The sequence below is a fragment of the Emys orbicularis genome, chromosome 20 (genome assembly GCF_028017835.1).
Source record: "Emys orbicularis isolate rEmyOrb1 chromosome 20, rEmyOrb1.hap1, whole genome shotgun sequence".
Taxonomy (NCBI): Eukaryota; Metazoa; Chordata; order Testudines; family Emydidae; genus Emys; species Emys orbicularis.
The window spans coordinates 12,491,519-12,519,376 of NC_088702.1; the positions used below are offsets into that span (position 1 = coordinate 12,491,519).

At 53.0% G+C, this 27,858-nt stretch overlaps 1 protein-coding gene across 1 annotated transcript in view; it reads right to left on the minus strand.

Moving 5' to 3' along the window:
- CADM3 (cell adhesion molecule 3) overlaps nucleotides 1-27,858 on the minus strand; it is a 112,876-nt gene that overhangs the window by 58,121 nt on the left and 26,897 nt on the right. Inside the window, exon 2 of the mRNA XM_065420443.1 lies at nucleotides 5,551-5,775. Coding sequence (XP_065276515.1) covers nucleotides 5,551-5,775 — 225 coding nt within the window. The remainder of the gene's footprint in view (nucleotides 1-5,550; nucleotides 5,776-27,858) is intronic.

Consider the following 27,858-nt stretch of genomic DNA (forward strand, 5'->3'; position numbering starts at 1 on the left):
CTGGCCCCCGGCTGGGGAGGGACGGAGGCCTAGCGCAGATGGGCCCTGGCTAGCTCTGTGAGAGGCACTAGGGAACTGAACACTGGTCATGCAGGGCCCTGTTGTGGGGAAAGTCAGTACCATGGCCAGGGCCCAGGGATGGGGAGCCATGGATGGTGGTTATGATGTGAGAATTTTCTGAAATATTTTTATGAATCCTTTGTGTGCCTCAGTTTCCCCTATATTTTGCATGGCTGCCCTGAGCGGGGGAGTGGGGGTAGGACTAAGCCCTGGTCTATAATAGAAAATTAGGTTGACTTAACTATGGGCAAGTCTACACTACAAAATTAAGTCTACCTAAGTTACGTCAATCGGTTTTACATGCCCACACTACGCTCCTTGTGTCAGTGGTGCGCGTTCTCACCAGAAGCGCTTGTAACTGCCAGTGTGGGACATTGTGGGATAGCTTCTGAAGACAGCAACAGTCGAAGTAAGTAACGCAGTGTCTACACTGACTCTGCCTCACCCTAACTACATCGACATAAACGCTACGCCTCTCGTGGAGGTGCAGTTATTAAATAGGTGTAGTGTGCAATTACATCAGTGGGAGCTACATTTTAGTGCAGGCGCTTACAGAGTGAGGTCGACATAAGCTGCCTATGTGAAAAACCTAAAACTCTGAGTGGCACAGTTAAGCCAACCTAACCAGCCATGTAGACAGCACTAGGTTGATGGAAGAATTCTTCAGTCAACCTAGGCACAGCCTCTAGGTTTGCTCTCCAAGCAGACTGACACATGGGGGGTGGGGTGGGGGGATGTTGTGGCATCGCCTAGCTGTCTGAGCATTATTAAATGCTCATCAAAAATGATTAGCTGAGGCCAACCCCCTATCAAAGGAGAATCCCAGAGAATCCAGTCACCAGGATGTTGACATTTAGCAACCATACCCCAGAGGGAGAGGGATTTCTCCACCTCTCAGCAGGGAAGCTGAGCAAAAAGCCCAGCTGGAGAACAAAGGACGGGGAGGTGGGGGAGAAGTGCTTGCTCCTGGAGGAAGCTGGGAGCTCTCTCACCCGGGAACTAAGGAGGTCAGACAGAGACCAACAGAGCCTGGACCTGGGCTCACTACAGATCATCTGGGCTCTGGGCTGACCAGAACGGTCTATGCTTTAACTTTCCTGTCTCTGTGCTAACCTACGGACTGTCAATGCTGTGTTCCAGCTGACTGATCAGTCAGACTGTTTTGGAAACGCTCTGTGAGTGTCCCTGTAAACACTGGCTGGGTGCATCAAACCCTGCAAAGTGGACAAGTCTCTCCCAGGAGTCTGGCTTAATTGGACTCGCTGAGAAGAGCTCACCGTGTGAGGCAGAAGCAGGGCCGGCTCCAGGCACCAGCGCAGCAAACTGGTGCTTGGGGCGGCCCATGGAAGGGGGTGGCACGTCCGGGTCTTTGGCGGCAATTTGGCGGCAGGTCCCTCAGTCCCTCTCGGAGGGAAGGATCCGCCGCCGAATTGCCGCCGAAGAATGAAGCAGCGCGGTAGAGCTGCCGCCGAAGTGCCGCCAATCGCAGCTTTTTTTTTTTTTCCGCCACTTGAGGCAGCAAAAAAGCTGGCGCCGGCCCTGGGCAGAAGTGCTAGAGCCCAGAGGTTCAATCCCAGGAGACAGCAAGGCCATGTGGCCAACCCTGAAGGAAGAGGTTCCTGCCAGACACTGTTCCAAAGCTGGGGGTGCAGCACGGATCTGTGACAACGGTACACCCCCAGAAGCAGTGGGGAGCAGTGGATGGTGTACACCCACTAGCAGTACCAGACCACAGGGGACAGAAAGCAGTAGACAGTACTCAGCCAGCAGCAGTACCAGGGTGCTGGGGATGGGGAGAAGTAGACAGTACCCACCCAGCAGCAGTGCCAGGGCCAAAGCACAGGTTTGGGGAGCTGTGGATGGTAAACACCCAGCAGCACTAGCAGAGTGTCCCGGATCCACAGGACTAGTGCTGTGCCCCCTCCCTCTTCCTTCAGAGTCAGCCATGCGGCCTCGCCACCTCCTGAACCTTTGGGCTCCAGTACTCCTGCTCCACACCGTGAGCTCTGCTCAGTGAGTCCAACTGAGACAGACTCCTGGGAGAGACTTGTCCACTCTGCAGGGACTAATGTTCCCCTGCCAGTATTTAGAGTGATCCTCAGAGAGCGCTGTCGGGTTTATTAGTCAGCCAAAACGGAGCACTGGCAGTCCGAAGGTTAGAACAGAGTCAGGAAGGTTAAAGCATGGACCGTTCTGGTCAGCCCAGAGCCCTGTAGTGAATCCCATGTTCAGTCTCTGTCTGACCTCCTTAGTTAGTTCCCAGGTGAGAGTCCCCGATTCCTTCCAGCAGCCAACTCTTACCCCCCACCTCCCACCTTCCCCATCCTTTGTTGTCAAGCTGGGCTTTTTGCTCAGTTTCCCTGCTGACAGGTGGGGAAATCTCTCTCCCTGTAGGTCCTTAGTTACTAAGTGTCCATGTCCTGATGATTGGCTTCACCATTGTCTTCTCCAATTCTCCTTTACTTTGGGGGTGGCCTCACCCAGTCCTTTTTAATGGCCCATCCCAGCTCAGACAGCTAGGCAACGTTCAAACTGATGTTTCTTAGCCTGCCCTGAGAACACTGCTGCACCAGCATCAACTTCCTAGACATCACAATCAGCTTCAACAATAGAACCCAACAGAAAACCACATACAAGAAACACAGATCCAGTAACCACCCCAAACACACCAAGAAATCCTTTATCTACAGCCAGGCCCTCGGATACTGAGGAATATGCTCGAAGGAGGAAGCCTAGGACACACACCTTAACTCATGTAAAACTGCCTTCACCAAACAAGGACACTCCACCAGAGAAGTAGATCACAGCCTGGAATGGGCCACCAAAATACCACAAGAGAACCTGCCTCAATATAGGGAACAAAACCTTCAGAGCGCACATCCCTAGTTGTCACCTATCATCACACACTGGAACCCAGACGAGGTATTATTAAACAATTACAACCCATACTCAATGGCAAAGTTCCCACTAAGTTTTTTTTACATCCATGTGCAGAATGAATTTTGTTATGTGCACCAATATGGAGGTGATGTGTGGTGGGGGTGGGGCCGAGGGATTCGGAGTATGGGAGGGGGCTCAGGGCTAGGGCAGAGAGTTGGGATGTGGGGGGTGAGGGCTCTGGGGTGGGGCCAGGGATGAGGGGTTTGGGGTGCAGGAGGGGGCTCAGGGCTAGGGCAGAGGGTTGGGACGTGGGGGGGTATGGGCTCTGGAGTGGGGCAGGGGATGAGGGGTTCAAAGTGTGGGAGGGGGCTCAGGGCTGGGGCAGAGGGTTGAGGTGCAGGGGGGTGAGGGTTCTGGCTGGGGATGCGGGCTCTGGGGGGGCAGGGATGAGGGGTTTGGGGTGCAGGCTGTCCCAGGGCTGCGGTGGGGAGAGAGGACTCCCCCCACCCCTCTCTTGCTGCAGCAGCCCAGGACTGGGGGAGAGCGCCTCTGCCCGCTGTGCAGCCCTTAATAGCCTGCTGCATGGCCGCGCAGCTTAGAGGGAACTTAGCTCAATGGGGATGTTACGGGTCATGGCTCCTCTCCTACCTTCTTCCCTGCAGAAACTGCACAGACTCTAGTTCTTGTTCCTTCACCAGACCCTTTTATTTTAAGTTCCCTCCACCATTTCTACAGCAATCCCTGTGCAACAGTCTATTTACAGTACCAACAGCCCCTTTGGCCCTCTCCCCAGGACCTGTGGGGTACAAATGTCTCCCTCCCTTGAGAACCTCGGTGTAACTGGTTTCAACTAGCCCTGGTCCCCTCTCTTTTCCCCGCCCCTGTGGGACTTCCTTCCTGCCTCCTTGTCAGCCCAGCCGGAAGATCTAATTATCTCCCTCAGCTTTCTCAAGGGGAACTAATGAACATCAGAGTGATCAAAGGACAGGCTCACCTGTGTGCACCCTGCACTCTGTCACGCACCTCCACCCTTGCCTACCGCTGACATTCCTTCTGCCTCTGGCCCGCCCTTCTCTAGAGGAGGTGCCAGGTACCTCTTTCCTGTGCTCACCCCCAGGGTGATTATCCCCCCTCCACCTACAGAAGCCACATTTTGTGGGTGGGGGACACCCCCATGATTTTGTTTTGACCCACTGGTCTTCACACCAAGGGCAACTTGAGGGTTTAACTCCTCCCTGTCACTCTCTTTGCTTTGGAGTGGGGTCTGTCCTGTCCCCTCCCCATGTTGTTCCTCTGTGCGCTCTTGCTCTCCTAGTCCTACCCACTTATCTCGGGGCTCCTCTTCTCGAGGCCCTGGTAGCGAACCTTCCGAGAACAGCCCATCCCACTCTGGTATGTCCTGCCTTCCCTTTTCTCCTAATGCCCACTCGGCTAATTCCTCCTTTTTTCCGCTTTCCGCTTGGGAACGTTTGTTTCCCTTTGCCATCCTCGGCTTATATCACGTTGTCTAGGGTTCTCCTGCTCCTCTACTTCACACCCTTTCTCCATCTTTGACCAGTTCCTTTCTGCCATGGACCCCAACTAGCTGCTTTCCTCTTAAAGGGGAAGGGGCTCCAGTCCATCCCTACCACCACCGGATGTGGCAACCTATCCACAACCCCAACCCATTTCCACCTGAACTCTCCCCAGACCTTCAGGGGAATCTCGGCCAATGGGCAGAGCTTTCTCTCCCCATGATGCACTCCAAACTCAGCCTGTCTCTGAGAAGGATCCAGTGTGGCTTTACCACATCTTTCCTAGCCAGCGAACATCCTGATATAGTGTCCACTAGGCCCTTCTCCCATCCCCTCCCCACCTTCATCGAGACGGTTGGCATTTTCCTCTGTTGCAGGTCCCAGTCCAACCACAACATTATGCCAGTTCCCAGTCCATAGATGGTCAGTCTCTTTTTATAGGCCCTGTCTCCCACATTGGTAACAGGTAATTTCCAGCCTCCCTGGAGTGGGTTCTCTGTAGGCTTCATCCCTACCACTTCTCCAACCCTCTTTCCTAGCTCGAGCCTGTTAAACAAATGCGCACCCTTGTGGGGAAAATCTGCTTCCTCAAACTCTTCCGTGAGTTTGACCGCTGTCTCCAGGATTGTGGGTTGGTGCCTCCTCACCAAGACACGGGTGTTCTCTGGAATGCTTTGTAGAAATTGCTCCAGGATATGGAGTCCATGATTTCACCCACAGTCTGCGTGCCTGGCTTCAACCAGAAGGTAGCCCAATCAGTTAACCTTTGGGCACATTTCCTGGCCCGTACATCTCCAGACTATCTAACAGCCCGAAACATCTGCCAATATTTCTCTGTAGACAATCCCACTCGGACGAGCATGGCTGCCTTAATGACATCAAAGTCCTTAGTCTGTTTGTCACCCGAGACCATGCAGGCCACTTGAGCTCCCCCGCCAAATTGGGTGCTAACGGGGGGGCACATTCCTCTGTCCCAGCCAGCTCCCATTGCTACCCTCTCAAATGTCATTAAAAAAGCATTGGGGTCAGCGGCAGGTCCCATTTTACACAGGCCGACCCCCAGGCTCCGGTTACCGTTCCCCGTACCAGGACTCACCAGTGTCTGAAGCAACTGCTGCTGCACTTGTGCTTGCTCCCTGATAAATTTCTGCAAGCTCGTCTGTTGCTTTGCTTGCCAGGCCAGCAGGGATTGTCTCTCCAGCTGGTGTGCCTGTTGGAAAGATTGCATGCTCTGTTGCAGCTTCTTCTGCTGGTCCACCAACCACTGCAGAGTCTGCTCCATTGTACGGGTGCCAGATATTTGCAGCAGCCTCCCCCGTGTCTCTCAATCGCCACAACGGGGGGAGTCAAGATCCCGGACAAGCCCCCATGTGTCACGGGGCATGGCTCCTCTCCCACCTTCTTCCCCGCAGAAACTGCATGGACTCCAGTGGCCACCAAACCCTTTTATTTTAAGTTTGCTCCACCGTTTCTACAGCAATCCCTGTGCAACAGTCCATTTACAGCACCAACAGCACTTCTGGTCCTGAAGGGAACAAGGTCTCCCGCCCCTGTGGTCTCAGTGTAACTGGGCTCAACTAGCTCTTGTCTGGTCTGGTCCCGTCCCATCCTGTCTCCCTCTCCTCCCCCCATGGGACTTCCTTCTTGGCTTCCCATCCCATCCATCCAGCCAGTCCGATTCTCTAATTACCTCCCTAAGCTTTCTCAAGGAGAACTAATTTACATCGGGTGATCCGAGTGCAGGCTCACCTGTTCTCACCCTGCACTGTCACAGGGGACCACAGCCTGAAGAAATCTTTCCTAAACCCCCTCTTCTGGCCTTCAAACAACCCACCTGCCTCACCAACTCATCATCAGAAGCAAGCTCCCCACAGACCAGGACCCACCAGCGGCATCAGACCCTGCCAGAACAACAGATACAAAATTTGCAGACATATCATCACTGCTATGATGATCAATAGCTCCCGCAACATACCTTTCAAGATCCACAGATCCTAGAAGAGCTATCCCAACACGTGTTGTACCTCATCTAGTGCACTAAATGCTCCAATAACAATTCTGAGGGTGAAATGAGACAATCACTGTGCTCTCAAATGAACTCACACTGAAAAACGCTAAAAGACAAAAACACCATAGCACCTGTGGGCAAATGCTTCGAAAAGCGATCACTCTAACCTGGCCTCTCAGTTCTCATCCTCAAAGGAAACCTGCACAACACCTTCAAAAGATGAGCCTAGGAGCTTAAATTCATAAGCTTGCTAGACACTAAAAATCATGGACTTAATAAAGACACTGGATTTATGGCTTATTACAACAATCTTTAACCCACACACACCCTTTTTTGTCCTATGACTGCAGTGGTGTTAATGAGCCACTTTACCTTGAATGGTCGCTTAGAATAGGTGTTAAATCCTTATGCTAAATAATCGGTTCCAATTTGTACTTAGCTGTGCCACTCTGAGAAGTTTTCCCAGATCTGAAGAAGAGCTCTGTGTTAGCTCAAAAGCTGGTCTCTCTCACCAACTGAAGGTGGTCCAATAAAAGATGTTACCTCACCCACCTTGTCTCTCTGAGAGCAAACAGTCCTTTCTCCCCGCACTCGGTAATCGTGTGAAAGACGGGGAAACTGATGCACACATAGGAGTTATACAACTACAGACAATTCCCACTTTGTCACGCAGAGCCAGGGCACTGGGGACAGGGAGCAGTAGACAGACAGGACCCCATACAGCAGAAGTATCTGGGCCAGGGTGCTGTGCATGGGGAGCAGTGGACAGTACACACCCAGCAGCTGTACCAGGTGAGGGGGCAGGGAGCTGCTGATGGTTTCTTCCCCCTCTCAATAGCCCAGAGACATGGGAATCACCGTCCCAGACTGGATGAGACCCCACCCATCCAACCCTGGCTCCCAATGTGAGATGAGCCATGGCTGCTTTGGAGGAATGTGCAAGTCACAGGTGCCAATCTATGGGTGCTCCGAGGCTGGAGCACCCATGGGAAAAAAATGGTGGATGCTTAGCACCCACCGGCAGCCCCCATCAATGCCTCTCCCTCCCCCCAGTGCCTCCTGCCCGCTGGTGGGCCCCACCAATCAGCACCTACCCCTCCCTCCCTGCGCCCACCGCCTGCTGCGGATCAGCTGGGGTGGAGGGGGCGGAACTGAGCAGAGAAAAGGCGGGACGCAAAGAGGCGGGGCAGAGTGGGGGTGGGAAGAAGCAGGGTGGGGGTGGGGCATTGGGGGAAGGGGTAGAGTGGGGTCGGGGCCCGAGCAGAGCCGGGGGGGAGCACCCCCCAGCAGATTAGAAATTCGGCACCTATGATGCAAGTTCCACACAGTGAGCAGCACTGGGCTTGCATGCCCCAGGTAGAATGGTCATGGCAAACCCACAGAGTAGTTAACTACATACATTAAATACTCCTGCTGGAAAGTTGCAATATAACACTGCTTTAGTACTTACAGTTAATTTAGATCCCAGGGAGGTGTATGAGCAATTCAAACATTGCCCTCTGACGTCCATTACTTTGCATTTATCAATACTGAACTTCCCCTGCCACCAGGTGGCCTGTTCACATGGCTTGGTTAGGTCCTTGTGAAGTTCCTCACACTCTGCTCTGGACAGTGAATGGGCAGCACAATGGCAGATGGGAGCAATAAGGGAATCGGGTAACCAGCTTACTGCACCAATGGCAGTAATTTCAGGAAAGTCACAGAGACCAGGGCAAATATCGTGGACAACCGGAGGGAAGCAAATGCATTGTAGTACTGATCTTCACAGAAGGAAGCAAGAGTCTATCCTGGAAATTAACACCTGAAAGTCTCACTCTTCCATCACCCCATATAAAATAATGGACGGAACACTGACAAGCATCACTAAACATCTAGAGGAGAATGGAATCATGAGCAGTAAGTTACTTTGGGGAATAAATCTTGACACACACATAGCTGATTGTTTTTGTTGACATGCATTTTACAAAGGGAAAGGATGAAGACAAAGCAGAAGACATCAGCTATGGATTTTAGCAAAGAATTTGACACGGTGTCTCCTAAACCCTGTGCTTATAATTAATTCAAATTGGCTGGGGAATGAAAACTGCAGCCAAGACAGAAAACTAGCTGCAGGGCCATAAACAAAGAGCAGTGCTAACCTCCCCAGTATCGCTGGGCACTGCCACGACCATTGCTAGACCTGGTCTCTTCCTAGGGTTGCCAATTTGGTGGTTTGGATGTATTCCTGGAGCTTACACCATGTGACATGATCTTTAATTAAAGATTAATCTTTAATTCCTGGAGACTCCAAGTCAGTCCTGGAGGGTTGGCAACCCTATCTCTTCCTGGATCTTCACCAAGGCTCTGGGTGGATAATATGCAACACAGTTGATACTAAACTGGGAGGAACTGCTGGCACCTGAAGGACAGAGACATAATCCTAGAGATCTGCAGAAGCTGGACATATGGGAAGGACAAACTGGGATTCTGCTTGGGAAATACCAGGTCTGACGTCTGGGAAATATCCCAGACCCAGATAGTCAGTGGGAGGAAGACAACTGGGCAGCAGGAAAGGGTAGAAGAGCCTGAGTAGGGAGGGTGAATAGCAGCTCCCAGCATCACAGGGCTGCAAAGAGGGTACTGTGAGTTTGGTCTGTATCCCCAGAGCAGGGAGGGGATGGGCCCTCTCTAGAGCGCTCCAGGATATTGTGTCCATCCTGGACACCTCATTGCAAAGATATTGACCAGCAGGATGGAGTTCAGAGAAGAGTAGCAAAGATGCTAGAAGGATTCCTTTATAAGAAAATACTAAGGAGCTAAACCTGATTATTTGGTGAAATGGTAATTAAGGATGTGTGTGTGCATGCACACTAGTAAGGATGTGTGTGCTCATCTGTACATGTGCTAGTGTTTGGGCATGTATGTTACAGTGTGTGCATGAGTACGCATGTGTGTGAGATTACAGCTGACAGGCCTGTAGTGCACAAAAGGGAGCATGATTTAGGGGGTGTAAGTAGGAGCAATGGGATGAAATGAACAAAAGGAACGGTGAGCTTCATCTCCAGGAAAGCTCTGTGGTAGAGAGATGGATTAGGGCTGGGGAACTGTCTCCCAGGGAAGAGGGGAGTGAGCAAAGCCCTGGAAACATCCTGCATGGAAGGCTGCTGCCCTGGTCCCTGAGCTAATCTCTGGCTCTGATTCACTGGGGCTCTATACCTTCCAGATGGGACGGCAGAGAGCCCAAGCACAGAAGGAAATATCCCTCATCCATCAGAATCATGCCCCCAGGGAATACCAGAGCTTTATGTTCTGTTCTCCCTGCAGAGGAGAGAGAGTCCAACCCCCAGGAAGCTGTCGCTGGAGGACGGAGTGTGATTGCTGGCTGGTATGCCCATAGCTCAAGGCACTCTAGGGACAAGGGGTTGGCATGCAGGATGGAGGGTAGGGTGACCAGATGTCCCGATTTTATAGGGACAGTCCCGATTTTGGGGGCTTTTTCTTATATAGGCTCCTATTACCCCCCACCCCCGTCCCGATTTTTCACACTTGCTATCTGGTCACCCTAATGGAGGGGCAGGCAGGCACTTAACTCCTTTGCAGCTGGGGGCAGCAATTCAGGAGAATGACTGCACGCTCAAACCTTATGGGATAAAACCCTTGATCATCTGGCCAGTGCAAACGAAAAGTGTGGAACCAGAAATCAGTGAACCAGAATTGCTTTGTCAGAAATTAGGCCTAAATGGTGACTAAAATAACAAAGAGCTGGGCTATTCCACCGGTAAGGTCTGAGGCCTTCCTTCTGCAGCCACATTAGGGCAGCAGCCATGAGTTAAAAAGCAGAAAGTCACATCCTCACATTCCATCTAAATTACATTAAACCAATGAAATATCAAGCTGTTAAGGAGGCACTCCTATATTAATAGCACCCACCATAACCAGATAAAGAAACAGATCTTAAGATGGTTAAAGAAAACTTTGTTTGACAGCATTCTGTCTGGCAAGGAATCACTTATCAACAGTTGTAACTGTGAAATCTATACTTCTTCATTGTTTTTGCCTTTATGGTCCTCACTTCTCTACTGTTTATCTGTATGTCTCTGTCTGGTTCTTTGATTGTTTCTGTCTGTTGCATAACTAATTTTGCAAGATTTAAATCAGCTAAGGTGGTGGGGTATGATTGGGTAAAGAATTGTTTTGCAATATGTTAGGATTGGTCAAAGAATTATTTTGTAGCACTTTGTTTAAAATGATTGGTTAAGGTACAGCTAAGTAGGACTCAAGTTTAACTATATAAACTGGGGTACATACAAAAGGGAGTTCTTTGGAACCTAACTCCAGGACACAGGCCAAGATCAGAGCTGCCAGACCTCAACACCCTGCCGACCCTACTGTGCAGAAGCTAGAGGAGCTGCGCTGGCCAGCAGGAAAAGTTCGTCTGCCTTATTGGGAGTGGTGAGCATTCTATGCTTAGTGTGAGTATTCTGTTTTGGTAACTGTTAATAAATAGAGGGTAATAATATTACTATATTACTGTGTAAGGCTCTTTCACTGGTAAGAGGCCCCACAAACCCGCAGAAGATTATGCCCTGAGCCCTAGGAACTGGGTATGGGTAGATGCCTTTCACCCGGAGCCCTAGGAACTAGTTACAACCTGAGCCCTAGGAAATGGATATGGGTGGCCCTGAGCCCTAGGAACTGGGTAAGGGTGGGGGTGCCTAAATTAACGAGGTTATGCCTTGAGCCCATGGAAAGGTAAAGGCGGGGTGCCCTAGAATGTGCAGGTAACACCACCCATCACTCCCTTTCAAAAAAAAAACTCTTTGGGGGAAAGTTGGCTACTCTGACACAACTGACTGAAATACAAGAATGGAGAAAGCTTCACCATCATGGCTGCCATCTCCACCATCTCCTGGAACCCCAAACCGTCATCATCCTAATCCTGAGAGGTGTCCTGACCAGACCAGGCTGGAGAGAGGGACCCAGATAATATCACCATCTCTACCAGGTCTGGTTAAATCCCAAACTCAACCTGGGATATGAGATTTTGTCTCCCCTTTTCTTCCCTCCTCCCCCACCCCCCATGTGTCCTTCTCCTTCTCTACCTTATTTCTTCCCTTTCCTAGCTTTCTCCTTTTACCTTCTGGCTAATGAGAGTGGCTTAGATTGCCAAGACTGTACATTTTGCAACAATGCTGTAAGTCTTTGACCAGAAAAGTAGTTCAAAGCAATGCCCTGAAAAGCCCGATGCTGGTACAAGTTTGCCAGGTCTTGTAGCAGCTGATGAGACCTCTGCTGGGCCTGTGGGCAGGTCTACACTTACTTCCTGGTCCTGCCGTAAGCAATCGATCTTCTGGGATCGATTTATTGCGTCTTGTCTAGACACGACAAATCGATCCCGGATCAATCCCGGAAGTGCTCGCTGTCGACGCCGGTACTCCAGCTCGGCGAGAGGAGTACGCGGCATCGACGGGGGAGCCTGCCTGCCGTGTCTGGACCCGCGGTAAGTTCGAACTAAGGTACTTCGAATTCAGCTACGTTATTAACCTTAGTCCGAAGTGGGGGGGTAGTGTGGACCAGGCTTGTGTTTCTGCAGCAGTAAGATTGCAAGTGAGAATCAGCACCAGAGACAGAAGCTGCATTTTCTCTTTGCTGATCTTTTCTCTCCTCTCTTGTGTCTGTCTGTCTTGTTCTAGGAAATGAGACTGGACTTCAACAACAACAGCAACAATATGAGCTCCAGCCCACTCTTTTCCCCAAAAGAACAGTTATTACCGTATTTAGTGCCATCTAAGAGACTGTCAGACAAGCGGCTTTTCCCACTGAACAGAAAGGGAACAAGGGATACTGATACAATGAAAGCCTGACTTCACACTTTACAATGCAAAGGCTTTCACTGTTTTGCCTTCTTTTCTGTATCTTTAATAAAAGGTAAAAAGGATGTTTAATGGTTTGCTTGCCCTGGGACTTGTTTAACACTGTTTAATATTTAATGCAGAGCTGCTCAGGGAGAACAGGAGGTTTAAATGCCAGCTCCTAAGCGACCAGAAGAGCTAGCAAAGTGTGAGATACAGAAAAGAAGGCAAAACAGTGAAAGCCTTTGCATTGTAAAGTATGGAGCCAGTTATTACCGTCTTTAGCACCATCTAAGAGACTGTCAGGCAAGGGGCTCTTCCTTTCAGAGACTTCCCCCAGCTGAAGGCAAAGGGAACAAGGGATGCTGATACAATGAAAGCCTGACTTCATTGACTTTCAACACCCATTTGTTCCTTGTTATTGCACTCCAAGCATGGGAAGAGTGCTAAACGACCCCAAAGGGGGTGGGGGGGGGGGTCATGAAGCAGTAAGTATAGTGTTTGGCAGCTCTTGGGGTCACGTCAGAAATACCTCTTGGCTGGAGGTTGTAGCTGCAACATCGAAACCTGTGAAGAGGGCCCTGGGCGGCAAGATCAGAATCTTTTGGCGTTTCCTCAGGGGCTCATAAGGTCTCTGAGGGTAGAATTGGGGGGACCTACAGCGTTGGGTGGGCAGTGGAATTTGTGCTTCGGGACGGGTGTATATGCCAAGAGTGGCTCTGGAATCCTTGAGGATATGCAGCGATTCAGCTGTCTTTTGGTTCAAACGATGGGATTCATTGAAAGGGAGGTCTTCAATAGTGCTCTGTACCTCCCTGAGGAAACCAGAGGAATGGAGCCAAGACTCCCTAAGCATAACTATGGCTGTAGCCATGGCCCTGGGGGAGATATCTGCTGCATCTACCACTGACTGGAGGGCTGTTCTGGCTAGCAGCTTCCCTTTCTCAATAAGCATCTGAAAATGAGCCCGATTGTGTTGTTGCAGGCTATCAGTAAATTCCTTGAATTTACTGTAATTCAGGAAGTCCTACGTGGCTAGTAATGTGTGATAATTCATGATCCTGACTTGAAGGCTAGATGAGGAAAAAATCCACACTTGCCCTCCTTATCAGCTGGTGTATATCAAGGGTGCTGTTGTTTGGCTCATTCAGTCGCCACCTGGGCAGCTAGGGAGTTTGGAGGAGGGTGAGAACAAAGGAACTCATACCCCTTGGCAGGAACATAGTCACATTTTTCAGCCCCTTTGGGGCTAGCCATACATGTGGCAGGGGTGTGCCATGCTGTCTTGGCAGGCTCCAGAATAGTGTCATTAATTAGCAGTGCAATTCTGGCAAGGCTCAAAGTGTGGAGGATATCAAGCAACTTATGCTGAGTGTCCCGGATTTCTTCCAGGGGAATTTGGAGTTTTCCCCATGATTCTCCACAACAGTTCCTGAAATTGCCCAAAGTCATCCAGAGGAGAAGGGGATGCTGCAGTCACTGCTTCGTCCAGAGATGAAGAGGGAAATCTCGCCTGTTCCAGTGGCACCACCAGGACCAGACTAAGGGGTTCCTCCTCTACCAGCAGGTCCGAGCACCTGCTAGAAGCATCCCATGGGAGGAGGCAGGTGAAGGTTCCTCTCCCACTTCTGATTCATCGGAGGAGAAGGTGGACTCCAGTTTAAATGACAGCACTGTTAGAACCAGTGGAAGAGTGTAGATTACTGGAGCGGACGGCAAGGGATCCCATACCGGCGCATATCCCATGGTGGAGGAATAATCTCTCTAGAGGCGGAGAGGCCTGATGGATGGGGTGACTCTGGGTCTGGCAAGGCAAACACATGCTAGGGATTGGCTACGGTTCCGGATCTTCCCAGTGTCAGAGGCTCCCTCTCTTTGCCTGCTATTGGTGCCAGCGCCATGGACTTTCCCAGAATGGGAGGATCCCACATCTTGTGGGGGTGCCACTGATGATGGTACCTGTGGACCAGTGCTCGAAACTGCTGGCTCCATTGTTTGTGGGATTTCTTCTCGTGCCTATGGGACTTAGCGCAAGCTCTGTCCCCATGGCTCGGACTTTTAGAAGGAGCTTCCACTATCTTTGATTTTGAGGAATACTTAGTCCTAAGCTTATGGGTATGCTTCCTTACCTCCCAACTAGGCCCCGCCATGAAGTCCGTGGGGGTAGTTCCACCCACACAGGATTCGGATGTAGTACTCCTTGCTGATTCAGGCCGATGTATCGGGGCGGGAGTGTTCCCTGGCCTGGATCCGAATGAGGCCTCATGGCAAGCTCCATGAGGTGCTTCTGGAGACAGAGAGCCCAGCCTTCTTCAGTGTGGCTGGGGAAAGATTGGCAAATACTGCACCTGGACGCGATGTGAGCTTTCCCCCAAGCAGTAGAAGCAGTGTTGGTGTTTGTCATTGTCCAAAAAGGAGCACGGGCAGGAGATGCAGAGTTTGAAGCCCGTAGTCCTGGGCACAGTCTGAAACCCACGCATGGGTGGGGGGGGGAGAGGTTCTGGTGAAAAAAACAAGCCCCTCCGCCATCACTAAACTACAATAATACTACAAGAAACTGGTAAAACTACTAAAAAACTTAAAACTATGTACAATTATCTTATTTAAAAGTGTGTTAGAGACGAGGACATTGAAAGTTCCGACCCAGACCATGTGACGGTGAGGAGGCACTGGAGACGTGGTCAGCCTGCCCTGCCCTTTATCACCTTGGACGGAAGCAGAGGCTAGCCAGGGCTCATGAGCAGACCAATGGACACTACTTTCAAATTCTCTGACTTCGGGCGTATGGTGCGCATGCGTAACCCTCAATGGAATACAATAGGGATTATCATTTTAAGAAGAATGTAATTAAATTCAACATCTTTGTGCGTGGAGGGCGAATACAAAAGAAGCCCACCACAGTAGCATTTAACTTCAAAAAGGGGAGCTACACAAATATCAGAAAGCTAGTTAAATGGAAATTAAAAGGAGCTGCCACAAGAGTGAAATGCCTGCAAGCTGCATGGAAACTTTCTAATAAAACCATAATGGAGACTCACATTAAATGTATACCCCAAATAAAAAATAAATAAATGCCACCATGGCTAAACAACAGAGTAAAAGAGTCGGTTAGAGGCAAAACAGCATTCTTTAAAAATTGGAAGTCAAATCCTACTGAGGAAAATGGAAAGGAGCATAAACTCTGGCAAGTCAAGTGGAAAACAATCACTAGGCAGGCCAAGAAAGAATTTGAAGAGCAACTAGCAAAAGACACAAAATCTAACAGAATTTTTTTTTAAGTACATCAGAAGCAGGAAGCCCGCTGAACAATCAGTGGGGTCACTGAACAATCGAGGTGCTAAAGGAGCACTCAAGGAACACAAGCCCATTGCAGAGAAACTAAATTAATTCTTTGCATCAGTCTTCACTGCAGAGGATGTGAAGGAGATTCCCACACTGGAGGCATTCTTTTTAGGTGACAAATCTGAGGAACTGACCCAGATTGAGGTGTTGATAGAGGAAGTTTTGGAACAAATTGATAAATTAAACAGTAATAAGTCACCAGGACCAGATCACTTCAGTCACTTCAGACCCAAGAGTTCTGAAGGAACTGAAATATGAAATTGCAGAACTACTAACTGTAGTATGAAACCTATCCCTTAAATCAGCCTCTGTATTAGATGACTGGAGGATAGCTAATGCAATGCTGATTTTTAAACAAGTCTCCAGAGGTGAACCTGGCAATTCTAAGCCGGGAAGCCTAACATCAGTACCAGGAAAATTGGTTGAAACTACAGTAGAGAACAGAATTATCAGACACACAGATGAACACTCTTTGTTGGGGAAGAGTCAATACAGTTTTTGTAAAGGAATATCATGCCTCAGCAATCTATTAGAATTCTTTGAGGGTATCAACAAACATGTGGACAAGGGTAATCCAGTGGATAGTGTGCTTGGACTTTCAGCAAGCCTTTGACAAATTCCCTCACCAAAGGCTCTTAAGCAAAGTAAGCAGTCATGTGTTAAGAGGGAAGGTCCTCTCATGGTTCAGTAACTGATTAAAAGACAGGAAACAAAGGGCAGAAATAATAGTCAGTGTTCACAGAGAGAGTGATCTGTACTGGGACCAGTGCTGTTCAACATATTCATAAATGATCTGGAAAAAGGGGTAAACAATGAGGTGGCAAAGTTTACAGATGATACTAAGGGCAGGTCTACACTTAAAATGCTGCATCGGTGCAGCGGCGCTGCTGTAGCACTTAAGTAAAGATGCTCCTATTCCGATGGGAGAGCTTCTCCTGTCGGTGTAGTTATTCCACGTCTCCAAGAGGCAGTAGCTATGTTGACAGGAGAAGCCCTCCCATTGACAGTGCTGTCTGCACAGGGCATTAGGTCAGTATAACTGCGTTGCTCAGGGGCGGTGGATTTTTCATACCCCTGAGCAATGTGGTTATACCAATATAGGTCTGTAATGTAGACCTGGCCTACATTAAGAGAGACAATGCAGATGAGGTAACATCTTTTATTGGACCAACTTCTATTGGTGAGAGAGACAAGCTTTTGAACTACACAGAACTCTTCTTCTGTAAGGTCTCCCATCTAGCCGTTCTATGCCGACAGGGGCGGGAGGGGGAATCTCCCATCGGCATAATTAAACCACCCCCAACGAGCAGCAGTAGCTATGTCAGCAGGAGAAGCTCTCCTTCCAATATAGCGCTGTCCATACCAGCAATATGTGCCAGGTTAATTTTCTATTTTCTATTTTTGTAATGAAAATGTTGTGCAGTACCAAGTCAAACGCCTTACAGAAGTGTCAGTATGTTTCGTCAATGCTGTTACCTTTATCAACCAACTTGTATTCTCAAGTTAGTTGTGTGTGATCCCCCCGGGTTGGGTGTGAGGGCTGTGTCAGTGTGTGTGATCCTGTTGTTGGTGTTGTGTGTGCGTGCACGCGTGTGTGGTGAGTGTAATTCCCTGATTTGGGTTGTAGGCCTGCGTGGGCATGTTTGTATGAATTCTGAGCATATGGTCCCTGGTTGGAGGTGTGTTGTGTGTGCCCCTGGTTGTGTGTGTTGGGGATCCTGCTGCATTGGGTCACCAGTAGGCCGTTGGGGGGGGGGGGGCGCTCTGCATTCTTATGAGGCGTCACTTCCCCTGCACTGGTCCCAGTGGGTCGGCCTGGCTGAGAATGCGCCTGCGGCCCATAACGGCCAGTTCAATGTTTCCATAGTGATGGGCTCCAGTGGTCGCTTGTGCCACAGAGATTAGCTCAGGCTCCAAGGAGAGAAAGGGCAGGCAGGCACCACCCTGCTGGGGAGGAGCTCCTGACACCTCCACCAGCCACTAGGGGCAGTCGGAGGGACTGGAACACCCTCGCACACCCACGCATGCTCACAGCTCTCAGCCCCACATGCTCACAACCTCCACCCAATTCCCTGCACTGTCACTGGGCAAGTCTCTTCCCCTCTGGGCCTCAGTTTTCGCATCTGTACAACCACCTGAATGAGGCTTCCTTACAGCACGGGGAGGTCAGAAGGGGCCATCGCTGGCTCTCTGTGAAGTGCACTGAGAGCCTCCTGTTGCAGGGGAGAAGGGCTCTGCGTCAGAGCCCCTCCTCTAGGAACCAGGCAGAGATAGAGGCTCTGTGCTGCCTCCCTGTGTGAGTGCCGTTGTAACCACCCTTCTGGCAAAGCGCAGCCTCCTTGATTGCCGGCCTTGGGCTGCCTGGGGGCTTTGCTTTCCCCTGCCCTTAAGGCCTCTGCGTTCCCCAGCCCGGCCCAGCATTGGGCAGGCTTTGTCCCTGCTCTGCGCTCAGCATGGCTTTTGGGCATTGTCTGTGGCTGCAGTGGCTCTGGGAGGAGTCACTCCCAATTAGAAGCTCAAAGGTAGTTGTGCTAAGATCTCGGCTGCCTGTGTGGGTCCTCCCGCCCCTCCTGTCTTAACCTGCCATTCATTGACTCACAGACTCCCCCACAAAATAAGCTGCTCTCAGAAGCTCTCATTTAGGGATCAATCAAACGGGGTCCTGATGAGCCATTCAGTCAGTGAACGCTCAGTGCCGGGGCCATCTCAGCCAAACCACAGAGCACAAGAGCATCAGAAACCAACTCCACAGCAAGCCCCCCTACCTCCACTCCCACAGCTCCCCCCTCAGGAGCTGGCCTCTCCTGGCCAGCAGAAATGTGATCCCCAACTGCTCAGGGTGCCAGCCCAGCACCTCCCCAGCATATGAGTCACTCTCACCCCCTATCACAGCCAGCCCCAGGCCTGCAGCACCCTGCCCAGCGATGCCTCTCACAGCCCTGCACTGCAGGGATGTGTGCCCAGCTAAGGCCGACTCTCACCAGTTAGTGCCAGGGACACCAGTGAGAGCTGGGAACAGGGCGCCACAGAACACAGGCCAAACCTCGAGAGGAGCCACTGGGAAGAGGCGACGGGGTGAGATGCCCGAGCCTAAGGCAGCACGATCCCCTCTCACCACCGCGAATGTCAGCAAAACGCACCAAGGAGAGTCGGGGGGAGGGGCAGAGATGGCTTCACCCCATGGAGCAGCCCCCAGGGCAGCTCACCCCCTCACAAATGGACCGCAGGGGCTGGCCCCGTTGTTCTCTGGGACATGTGTGGAGCGTGTTGGGCCAGGGAGCTGCTGTGGAACATTGAACCCTGGGCAGCTCCTTCCCCAGCACGCCTTGCAGCCTCTGCCTGTCCCCATATCCCTCTGCAGGCCCCTGGTGCAGTGAGCTGGATCCCAGGGCAGGGCCAGATCCTGGCCTCGAGTCCTCCCCCAGCCACACCCCACACTCATCTCCCACATGGCCTTCCCGCGAGCCAACAGGAAATGAGACTAACTATGACATCACAGACAACTATCCTATCAAATGCAGCCGTTACTACCAGCCCCAGCCAAGCCACTGGGTAGGCCCCTTCTCGAGATGCTGATCCAGGCTCCTGCCCTGCTAAGCAACGATGGGCACCCCACACTACCCCAGCTCTGAGATGGGCATGGGGCAATGACAGCTGGCACTGGGATATGGCCCATGAGCAGGGAGGGTCCCAGAGCCCGGGCTCCAGCCTGAGCCCGCACGTCTACACGGCAGTTTTACAGACCCACAGCCTGAGCCCCGTGAGCTGAGTCAGCTGCCCCAGGCCAGTCCCAGTGTGGGTGTTTAATTGCAGTGCAGACATACCCAAAGGGGCCAAGCTCCAGTTTGGCTTTGAGGCTGAGCTCTCAGCCCATGTGCAGGCCCCCCCACGCCCTTCATAGCCCTGCACTGTGGGGAGATAGCTAGGATCTCTTGGGCAGGTGTGGGGGGGATTCACCCCGAGGCGGAGGCAGTGAGACGGGGGAACTAGACAAAGGCAGTGGCTGTACCAGCCTCGGCAGATCGGGTCTGGAGCGTGATCCCAGCATCCCTACAGGAGATGAGGGCCAGAGTCCCCGCTACTCTGCCAGGGGACGAGGGTCTGAGTGCATGTCCAGGAAAGATGCTGAGCACGTGAGCCTGCCCAGCACTGCTGGGGGACGTCCTCCCACTCACCTGCTTGCTGCCCCCTCCCATCCGGCCCCTCCATGCTGCCCCTTCGCATTGTCCCCTCCATGCTATGAGCTTGCGGGTCTGGCTGCTCTGAGGCAGGAGCCCTCACCCCAATACTGCCCCTACCAGACATGCACCCTGTTTCCATCACAATCCACCTGCACCTCCCCCAGCCCCAGCGTCTGTCTTGTTGCCAACCTTGTGTAAAGGGTCGTCGGCTGCAGCTCCCAACATGTGCTAGCAGCAGGGCTTAGAGGGAGCCCTGTGCCAATCCCCCCAGCTCCCCAACCTGCAGCTGGAGAGGTGGGGCCCTCAAGGCAGGAGCTAGGGCCTCTTGGCCACAGAAACCCTGTACTAGGAAATGTGACCCCCCCCACACACACGCCTTCTGTCTGCTGCTCCCTCCCCACCAGGGGGCACCAGCTTTCCAATGCGCCCTCCTGCTGGGTGCTAGGCCTCATCCCCAAGGGAGCTTCCCATACTGGCTGCACTGATCAGGGTCCTGCTGAGTTCCTGCCGCTCTTCTCAAGGCAACATACAATAAAGTGCTCCCCTGAGCCTTTGAACCTCCCCCCACCAAGTACTTAGCCCCCCCAGCCTCTCCCACCTGCTGCTGCCTGCTCCCCCCACCCCCTGCTTTCCTCCTGCCCATTGAGGGAGGGCCCTGGCTCAGGTGCTCCCAGGGACAGCATGACACCCAGCTGCTTTGCTCACTCTGCAGCTCTCACTGCTGCATGTAGCAGGAGCTCGGCTGCAGCCTGTCATGCCCAGAGAGCACAGGGCTCGGCAGGCTGTGCCAAGGGAATGGCTGCCTCTGTCATCTCAAGGGTGGTCAGGCCCATCCTTGGAGCCCACTGACTGCAGCAAGGAGCGCAGTGGGGTAGCTGGCGGAGTGCAATGAACTACAGTAGCCACAAAGGCTAATGCCGGTCTGGGCTGCAATCACAGAGGTGGTGTGACCCAGAGCCAGTTCTCTGTACAGCAGGGTGGTGGGCGCCAATTTCCAGAGGGCAGCACTCAGCCCAGCCCTGAAAAGTGAGTGGGTGGGGAGAAGGGATAGTGGGCAGGGGGAAGGGGAAGCGTCAGCAGTTGGGGCTGAGGGAGAGGCAGGGTGGGATGGGAGGGAAAGGCAGAGGAAGGAGCAGCAGGAGGGGAGGGGGGTTGTGAGCGAGAGTCTCCATTCCATGCAAGCCAGCAGCGAGGATCCGACTGCTAATACACAGATGGGGAGAGGGATAGCTCAGTGGTTTGAGCATTGGTCTGCTAAACCCAGGGTTGTGAGCTCAATCCTTGAGGGGGCCATTTAGGGAACTGGGGTAAAAATCTGTCTGGGGATTGGTCCTGCTTTGAGCAGGGAGTTGGACTAGACGACCTCCTGAGGTCCCTTCCAACCCTGATATTCTATGAGCAGAAGGGACTGGTCCTGCTTTGATTGGCAGCTGTCTTTAATACTGAACCCCAAAGGGAATTTCTGGCCTGGCTGTGCCCTGTGAGTCTCCCAGGGCGCAGCTCTGGGGCTGAGGAGGCTCTCCGCGCCCTCCCCTCACACCTACTGGGGAGGCCTGGGCATGTCCTATGGATACTGGTGTGATAAAGTGAGGGGGGTTTTGTATTTTTGAAGCCTATGTGTGCCTCAGTTTCCCTTATATTGTGCATTGCTCCCCAGTGGGGGGGGGGGGAGAATAGGACAGTTTGCTCTGAGGGCAGGCTAAAGTACGCAGCGGGAGGGGTGGCTAGCTTTCTGACCCGGGATGAATCATTACAAAAGGACTGGCAGAGGCTGACCCCATGTCAGTGGAGAATGGAGAAGACAATGGAAAAGCCAAGCACCAGGACACTGACACCAGGCAGAGGCAGGAGGATTTTCCCTCTCAGCAGGGAAGCAGAGCAGACACCCCAGCTGGAGAACAAAGGACTGGAAGGTGGGAGAGAAGTGCTGGCTTCTGGAGGAAGCTGGGAACTCTCTCACCTGGGAACTGACTTAGGCCAAGTCTACACTACAGACTTGTATTGGTATATGTGAAATCCACAGTTATACCGACCTAACCCACCGTGTAGACAGCGCTATGGTGGCAGGAGAGCTTCTCCCGTTGACCTAGCGACCACCTCTCCCAGAGGTAGATTAACTACGCCCATGGGTGAAGCTCTCCCGGCAGCTTAGGAGTGTCTTCATTTAAGCACTACAGCAGTGCAGCTGCGCCAATACAGCGTTTTAAGTGTAGACCTGCTCTAAGGAGGTCAGACAGAGACAGCCTGAACATGGGCTTCACTACAGCATGGCTGGGCTCTGGACTGACCAGAATGGCTTCCTGTCTCTGTGCTGACCTACGGCCTCCCGCTGCTGTGTTCCAGCTGCCTGATAAACCCGGCTGTTTTGGAGATGGTGTGTGAGCGTCACTGGGATTGCTGGGTGAGGTGCATTAATCCCTGCAGAGTGGGCAAGTCTCTCCCAGGAGTATGGCTCAGTTGGACTCGTGGAGCAGAGCTCACAGCGCGAAGCAGGAGTCGTGGAGCCCAGAGGTTCAGTCTCAGGAGGCAGCAAGGCCGCATAGGCGACCCTGAAGGACGAGTGAGAGCCCGTGGGGGTCTGGCCCATCAAAGGGGCACCTCCCAGAGACTGTTCCAAAGCAGGGGACGTAGCACCGATCCCATGGATCTACGACAATGGGTCTCTCAGACACGGCAGGAGCCTGGAATACCAGAACCAGGCTAGGTGCGCAGGGCTTGAAAAGAGACAGGAACCAGGTCTGCATCTGGGGGAAAGATCTGGGAGCAGACAGCCAAGGCTGACAGCCGTTGATGTGGGACAGGCCCCCCACTCCCTACGACACAGCCAATGACTGCTCCCCCATGGCTGAAGGCTCCCCCAGGAGTCCCTTCCCTACTGCCTGCATGCACTGGGGGACATTTCCAGCCAGAACTCTCCCAGCCAACACCCCCCAGCTGGCCCTCGCCCCTCCAAAGGGGCTCCCCAGGGGCAGTTCACTGCACAAAGGGGTCTGGCCTGACAGGTCATTGCAGGTGGTGCCTGGTGTCCCCCTGACTGAGGGGCTGCTCATGGACACTGGCAGTGCTGGGAGCGCTCTCCCTGGCAGGGAGTCCCAGCCCCAGCCCAGCCTCCTGAGGCAGGGTGGGGCGCGCAGCCTGTGCTGCCGGAGCAGGATGTGGCCCAGCAGCTGGTCCAGCTCCCTTCCTCTCTGACTGCAGTCAGCTCTAATTGCAGTGCATGCGCTGCCGGCCTCCAGCCTGACCTACATACGCTGCTCATAGCCACGACTTACATGGCCGACAGCTTTAAACGACAGATGGGCATGGCTAGGATGCTGCGCCTGGGCCAGCTTGATTTAATTAAAAACTGCCAGGGCTGGGCCCTGCTGGCCCTTGCCAGACTTGGCCCAGCAGGCACCAGGGACATGGAACAGCATTGTCCTGGAGAGCCAGCTGCTGCCTGCTGAGCTCCCTGGGGAAGGAGCAGTGATTGTTAACAGCTTGAGAAGACCTACTGGAGCAGTCAGCCCCAGCACTCCCTATGGACAGTTCCTAGGGCTGCATTGCTCACTCTGAAGGCCCATGTGATGGATGGGCCTTTCCTGGAGCAGGCTCCCAGCCACAGCCACTTCCCTGGCCGGAGGCTTTTCCTGAGATTCAGCCCGATTCTTCCCTTCACCCGCTCCTCCTAGCCAGGCTGGGGTTTCACTCCCCCCCCTCCGGGGCTGGCTCTGTCTTCGGTAGCAGTTACTTGGTCAAGCTAGGCCACTTCAGCTCTCTCATCTCTTCCATCACACCCTGACCATTGGGGTTGCTGGTCTCCCATCTCCCGCCAGTGTCAGTTGTGCACTTGTGAAGTGGGAAACCAAGGCACTGACTGCTGGGACACACACAGCTCAGAGCTCTGGCTCTTTGCTGAGCAAGGGTGGGACCTTTGAGCTAAAGGTCACATTCCCCAAGAGACATGGTCCCGAGCCAGGAACCCATCCTTCCTCTGAGTACTGAGAGCTGCAGCACCAGCAGCCGGGGAAATCAGGACCGGACAATCCTAGCAATGCTGACAGACACTGGGCAGCCCAGGGTGGGGGATACCCAGGATCTCCAATAATTAGGGAGTGAGAACAGCCTCCCCTCTGCCCCTTCCCACTACGAGACCTTCACCTCCACAGCAGGGTTTGGCTCCTGCCGTGCTACCTGCTGACAGAGCCCAGCACTCCGGGGCACTTCACGGGAAGGTATCTGGGTTCAGGATCTGGACTTCCTTCTTTAGAGGCCAGCTGGGGTTGAGAGGAGGCAGAGACACTGGAATCGGGCCCGAGAGCCCCGCAGAGCTAGATGGAACCTTTCTATAAACAGGAGGGGGGTTATTCGGTCACAAAATGAAGCTGATTCACTTGTTTGCTAGGGAGCAGGCCAGGGGCCATGGAAGCACAAGGGAGGGTTAGGGGAGCCAAGTGCTGACTCAGTGAGAGCTGGTTGCAGAAATAACTGAGCCTAAGCTCCTGCACAGCGAGCAGAAGGGCAGGAACTGGGACCCGCGCTACGAGGGGCTGAGTTCCCAGCCAGCTGCTGGAGCGGCTCATGGCCAGTCCACATTCTGGAGGATGCTGGACTCTGGGAAGGAGTTGTGGGGAGGAAGATGAAGACTCTACAGCTGGATTCTACCCATACTGTCAATAAGTCACTGCCCTGCTCTTGTCACTTGGTTCTTCCCACTTCTCTGCAGCAAATACCAACCCCTGTAAACTTGTAACTGATCTCGGACTCCTTTGTGAATGAAAGAGCCACTCTCTCCCTCCCTCCCTCAGCCCAGATCAACTTGCTCCTTCCCCTGCCTCCCTTCAGTGTCCACTGCTTCCTTTGTACCTTCTGTCACACCATCCCCAGGCTTGAAACAGACTCACAGTGAACATTCCCCAGCCTCCTCCCTCACCTTCAAATCCCTTCTCCTGCACAAGGCCTCCCAGAGAGGACACCCAGACCAGGCTCTGTCTGTTAGCCGGCTCCTAAGGGGCACTGGGCTCCATGCAGCATGCAGGGAAGGACCATACACAGACGCGCCAAGACGATGCTGATGGGGCTACATACATATCGAGACAGAGAGTGAGAGTGCTAAATACATAACACTGGCTGCAATAGCCCAGAGTGCCAGAGGGCACTCTGCCCAACCTGGGTAATTAACATTGGGCCATTAAATGGCTGCCACATTCCACCCCAGAGATGGCTGCATTTTAAGGGTAATTGCTCCTTTTCCCATAAAATATTTATTACATACAAGCTACAACTGAAGAATATTAAGGTTGCAAAGTCAAGTACTTTAAAGTTAGGAAATGTCAAAATTGAGGCTGTCTGTGCAACCTTAACTCTGACCCCTTGTGCATGCGCGTTAGGGGACAGTCTCTATTTACATGATCACCTGCCATTTCCCCCACACCGGACCCTGCCTCATTCAGTCTACAAATTCTGTTACATGAAAGTGTAGCTCCACTGCATCCTCAGCCGGTTTGGGATCCTGGACCTTCAGCTCCAACCTTTAACTAAAGGGCTAACTACAGTAGCTGGCAGCAGCAGTAGTAGGCTGTTTTTCCCTGAGGAACACGTGTAACATGCTGAAATAGTGGTTGCATGTGCATGAGCAGCTCCATTTTAAAGCCTCACAGCCAAGCACAAAAGCTGGGTGGATTCCTTCCGAGAGGCAATGGGCTAAGTTGCTGAGGCTGGGTCTGCCATATTAGAGATGCAGATTCTAGTTCTGGCTTCTGTAGCCTCTAAGCGGAGCATTAGAGCTAGTTGCTTAATGAGGGATGTGAATGGCATGGAATTATTAACCCCTTCAAGTAGAAGAGGGGAGTCTAAAACTCATGGTCTCCTGCTCCCAGGCTAGTGCATGTCTGCTAACCCTACACCCATTTTGATAGTGAAAAGCAGCAGCAGAGGGAAGGGAAGGATCCATTTTGTCTGTGCCCCATCCCGAGGGCCCATTCTGAATGACATCGCCAAGCAAGATCCTAAGAAGCACGCTCAGTGCAGAAGGAAGCTTGTGTGATTTTAGCAATAAGTCTGCAGCAAGCCCCATGCAGGCTGCAAATGGTGATTTTTGGAATCGTATAACTCCAAACACTCCAAATAGATTCACATAGGAGCAGCACAGAGCACCTCCATGAGCCCAGGGCTACCCCCTTCTCCAACCACAGAGTCCTGCTGCAAAGCAGCGAGCTGCTTTAAAAATAAAAATAATACATTAAAAAAAATCAGAATGTTTTTAGTGGGAAGCATTAGGCATTCTTAATACGGGGCGCATAACTGCTCCCCCTGTGCATCTGTAACATGCTTTGGGATGAACTACAAGCTACTGTTCAGGGGAAGGAAAGAGGCTCTTATCCATTTGCTGAGGGCCACAGCAGAGGCAGAGAGTTCTTGACAACCCAGCTCCCCTGGGAGCACACTGCTTGGGAAAGCAGATTGTAATGCAGCCTTTCAGGGCTCCTTGCCATCCCCATCAGAACAGCCCCCTGGGAGCTCCAAGCACACGTGCACCCTGTGCCAGCAACTGCTGTCAGCTCTGAGGGACCCCTTTCCTTCACCCTGGATAGAGTGGGGTGCCCAGCTGCCACCCGTAGCCAGGGGCTGCTCCTGCCAACCACAGCAGAAACAATTACAGGTAACCCCCCTTCCCTGGTAGGTAGGAAGGAAACTTGTGTCCCCCACAGCCAAGTGGGGCAAGGAAAGACAGAGCAGAGAGGGAAACGGCCTGATTAGCTCCTCAGCCAGCAGCCTAGGGCTGGCTCCGGGAGGTGACACGCGCTTCCCAGTGACTTGGAGATGGAAGGAAGGCAGGAGAGAGGCAGGGCTGGGGCCTTCCTTTCCAGGCAGGTGGCCGGCTGCTGCTCAGCACCAGGGACAGCTCTTTCCACAGGGCTGGCTCCAGCAAATGCTGCTTCATAGCCTCTGACTTGCAGGGGAACAAAGGAGCGTTGCGCTGCCTCTCCCTCCCGCCCGGCCTGGAGGGGGGGAGGGAAGAGTTCTCCGCTCCACCGACCCTGGAGCCAGCTGCCGGGAGCTGAAGAGAGCAGCTAGGCAGAGCTCCTTGCCAGGGCTGGGCGGTGCTGGAGAGGCGGCTGCTGGCAGCAGGGACATTCACATCATGATGTCAGTCTGGTGCTCGTTGTTCCCTCTGTGAGGACACAGACCTGCACGCGAGAGGCTGCAGCACAACTGGCCCAGGGCGCTGGGAACTGGAGCTAGGAGCCAAGCATGAGAAATGGGCAGCCAACGAGCCGGCAAAGCGCTGGGGGTAGAGCCACAAAAGCAAACAGCCGACTGCTGGCCGCACAGCCCCGGTTCTCAGTGCTGGAATCTTCCTGCATGTAAACTACTTACAGCCAGTAAGCCCTAGGCCCAGCGTCTGCTGCATTCCCAGAGCTGTCAGCGACTGGGAGAGCTTCTCCCACCTGCTCATGCCTGCTCTAGAGCCTCCCGTTCCAGCACCCACCCAGCTTTTGGCCTCTCTGCAGCAGGGCCACCCAGAGGGGGGGACAAGTGGGGCAATTTGCCCCAGGCCCCGGGCCCTGCAGGGGCCCCGCAAGCCCTGGCCTGGCGGTGGTCCGGGTCTTCGGTGGCCCCGCAGGGGCCCCGCGAGCTCTGGCCCGGTGGCGGTCTGGGTCTTCGGCGGCATTTCGGCGGCGGGGGGCCTTCAGTCGCTCCGGGTCTTCGGCAGCGGGTCCTTAAGTGCTGCCGAAGACGCGGAGCGACTGAAGGGCCCCCCACTGCCGAAATGCCGCCGAAGACACAGACCGCCGCCGGGTGAGTACTAGCGCCGCAGCTCCCCCGCTTTGCCCCAGGCCCCCTGAATCCTCTGGGCAGCCCTGCTCTGCAGAGACACAGCAAAGAGGGGCCCTACTGCCTCCATCTGCTTCTAGAGGGTCAGTGAGCTGGGGACTTTTCTTCTGCTAGACCTGCAGCAATTTCTCTCTACCGCTGTGCTCCCAAAGGTCATCTGAAGGCTCGGCTCCTGCCGGGGGCTCTGCCTCACTTTCCCCTGCTGCCCCCCAGAAGCTCCAATG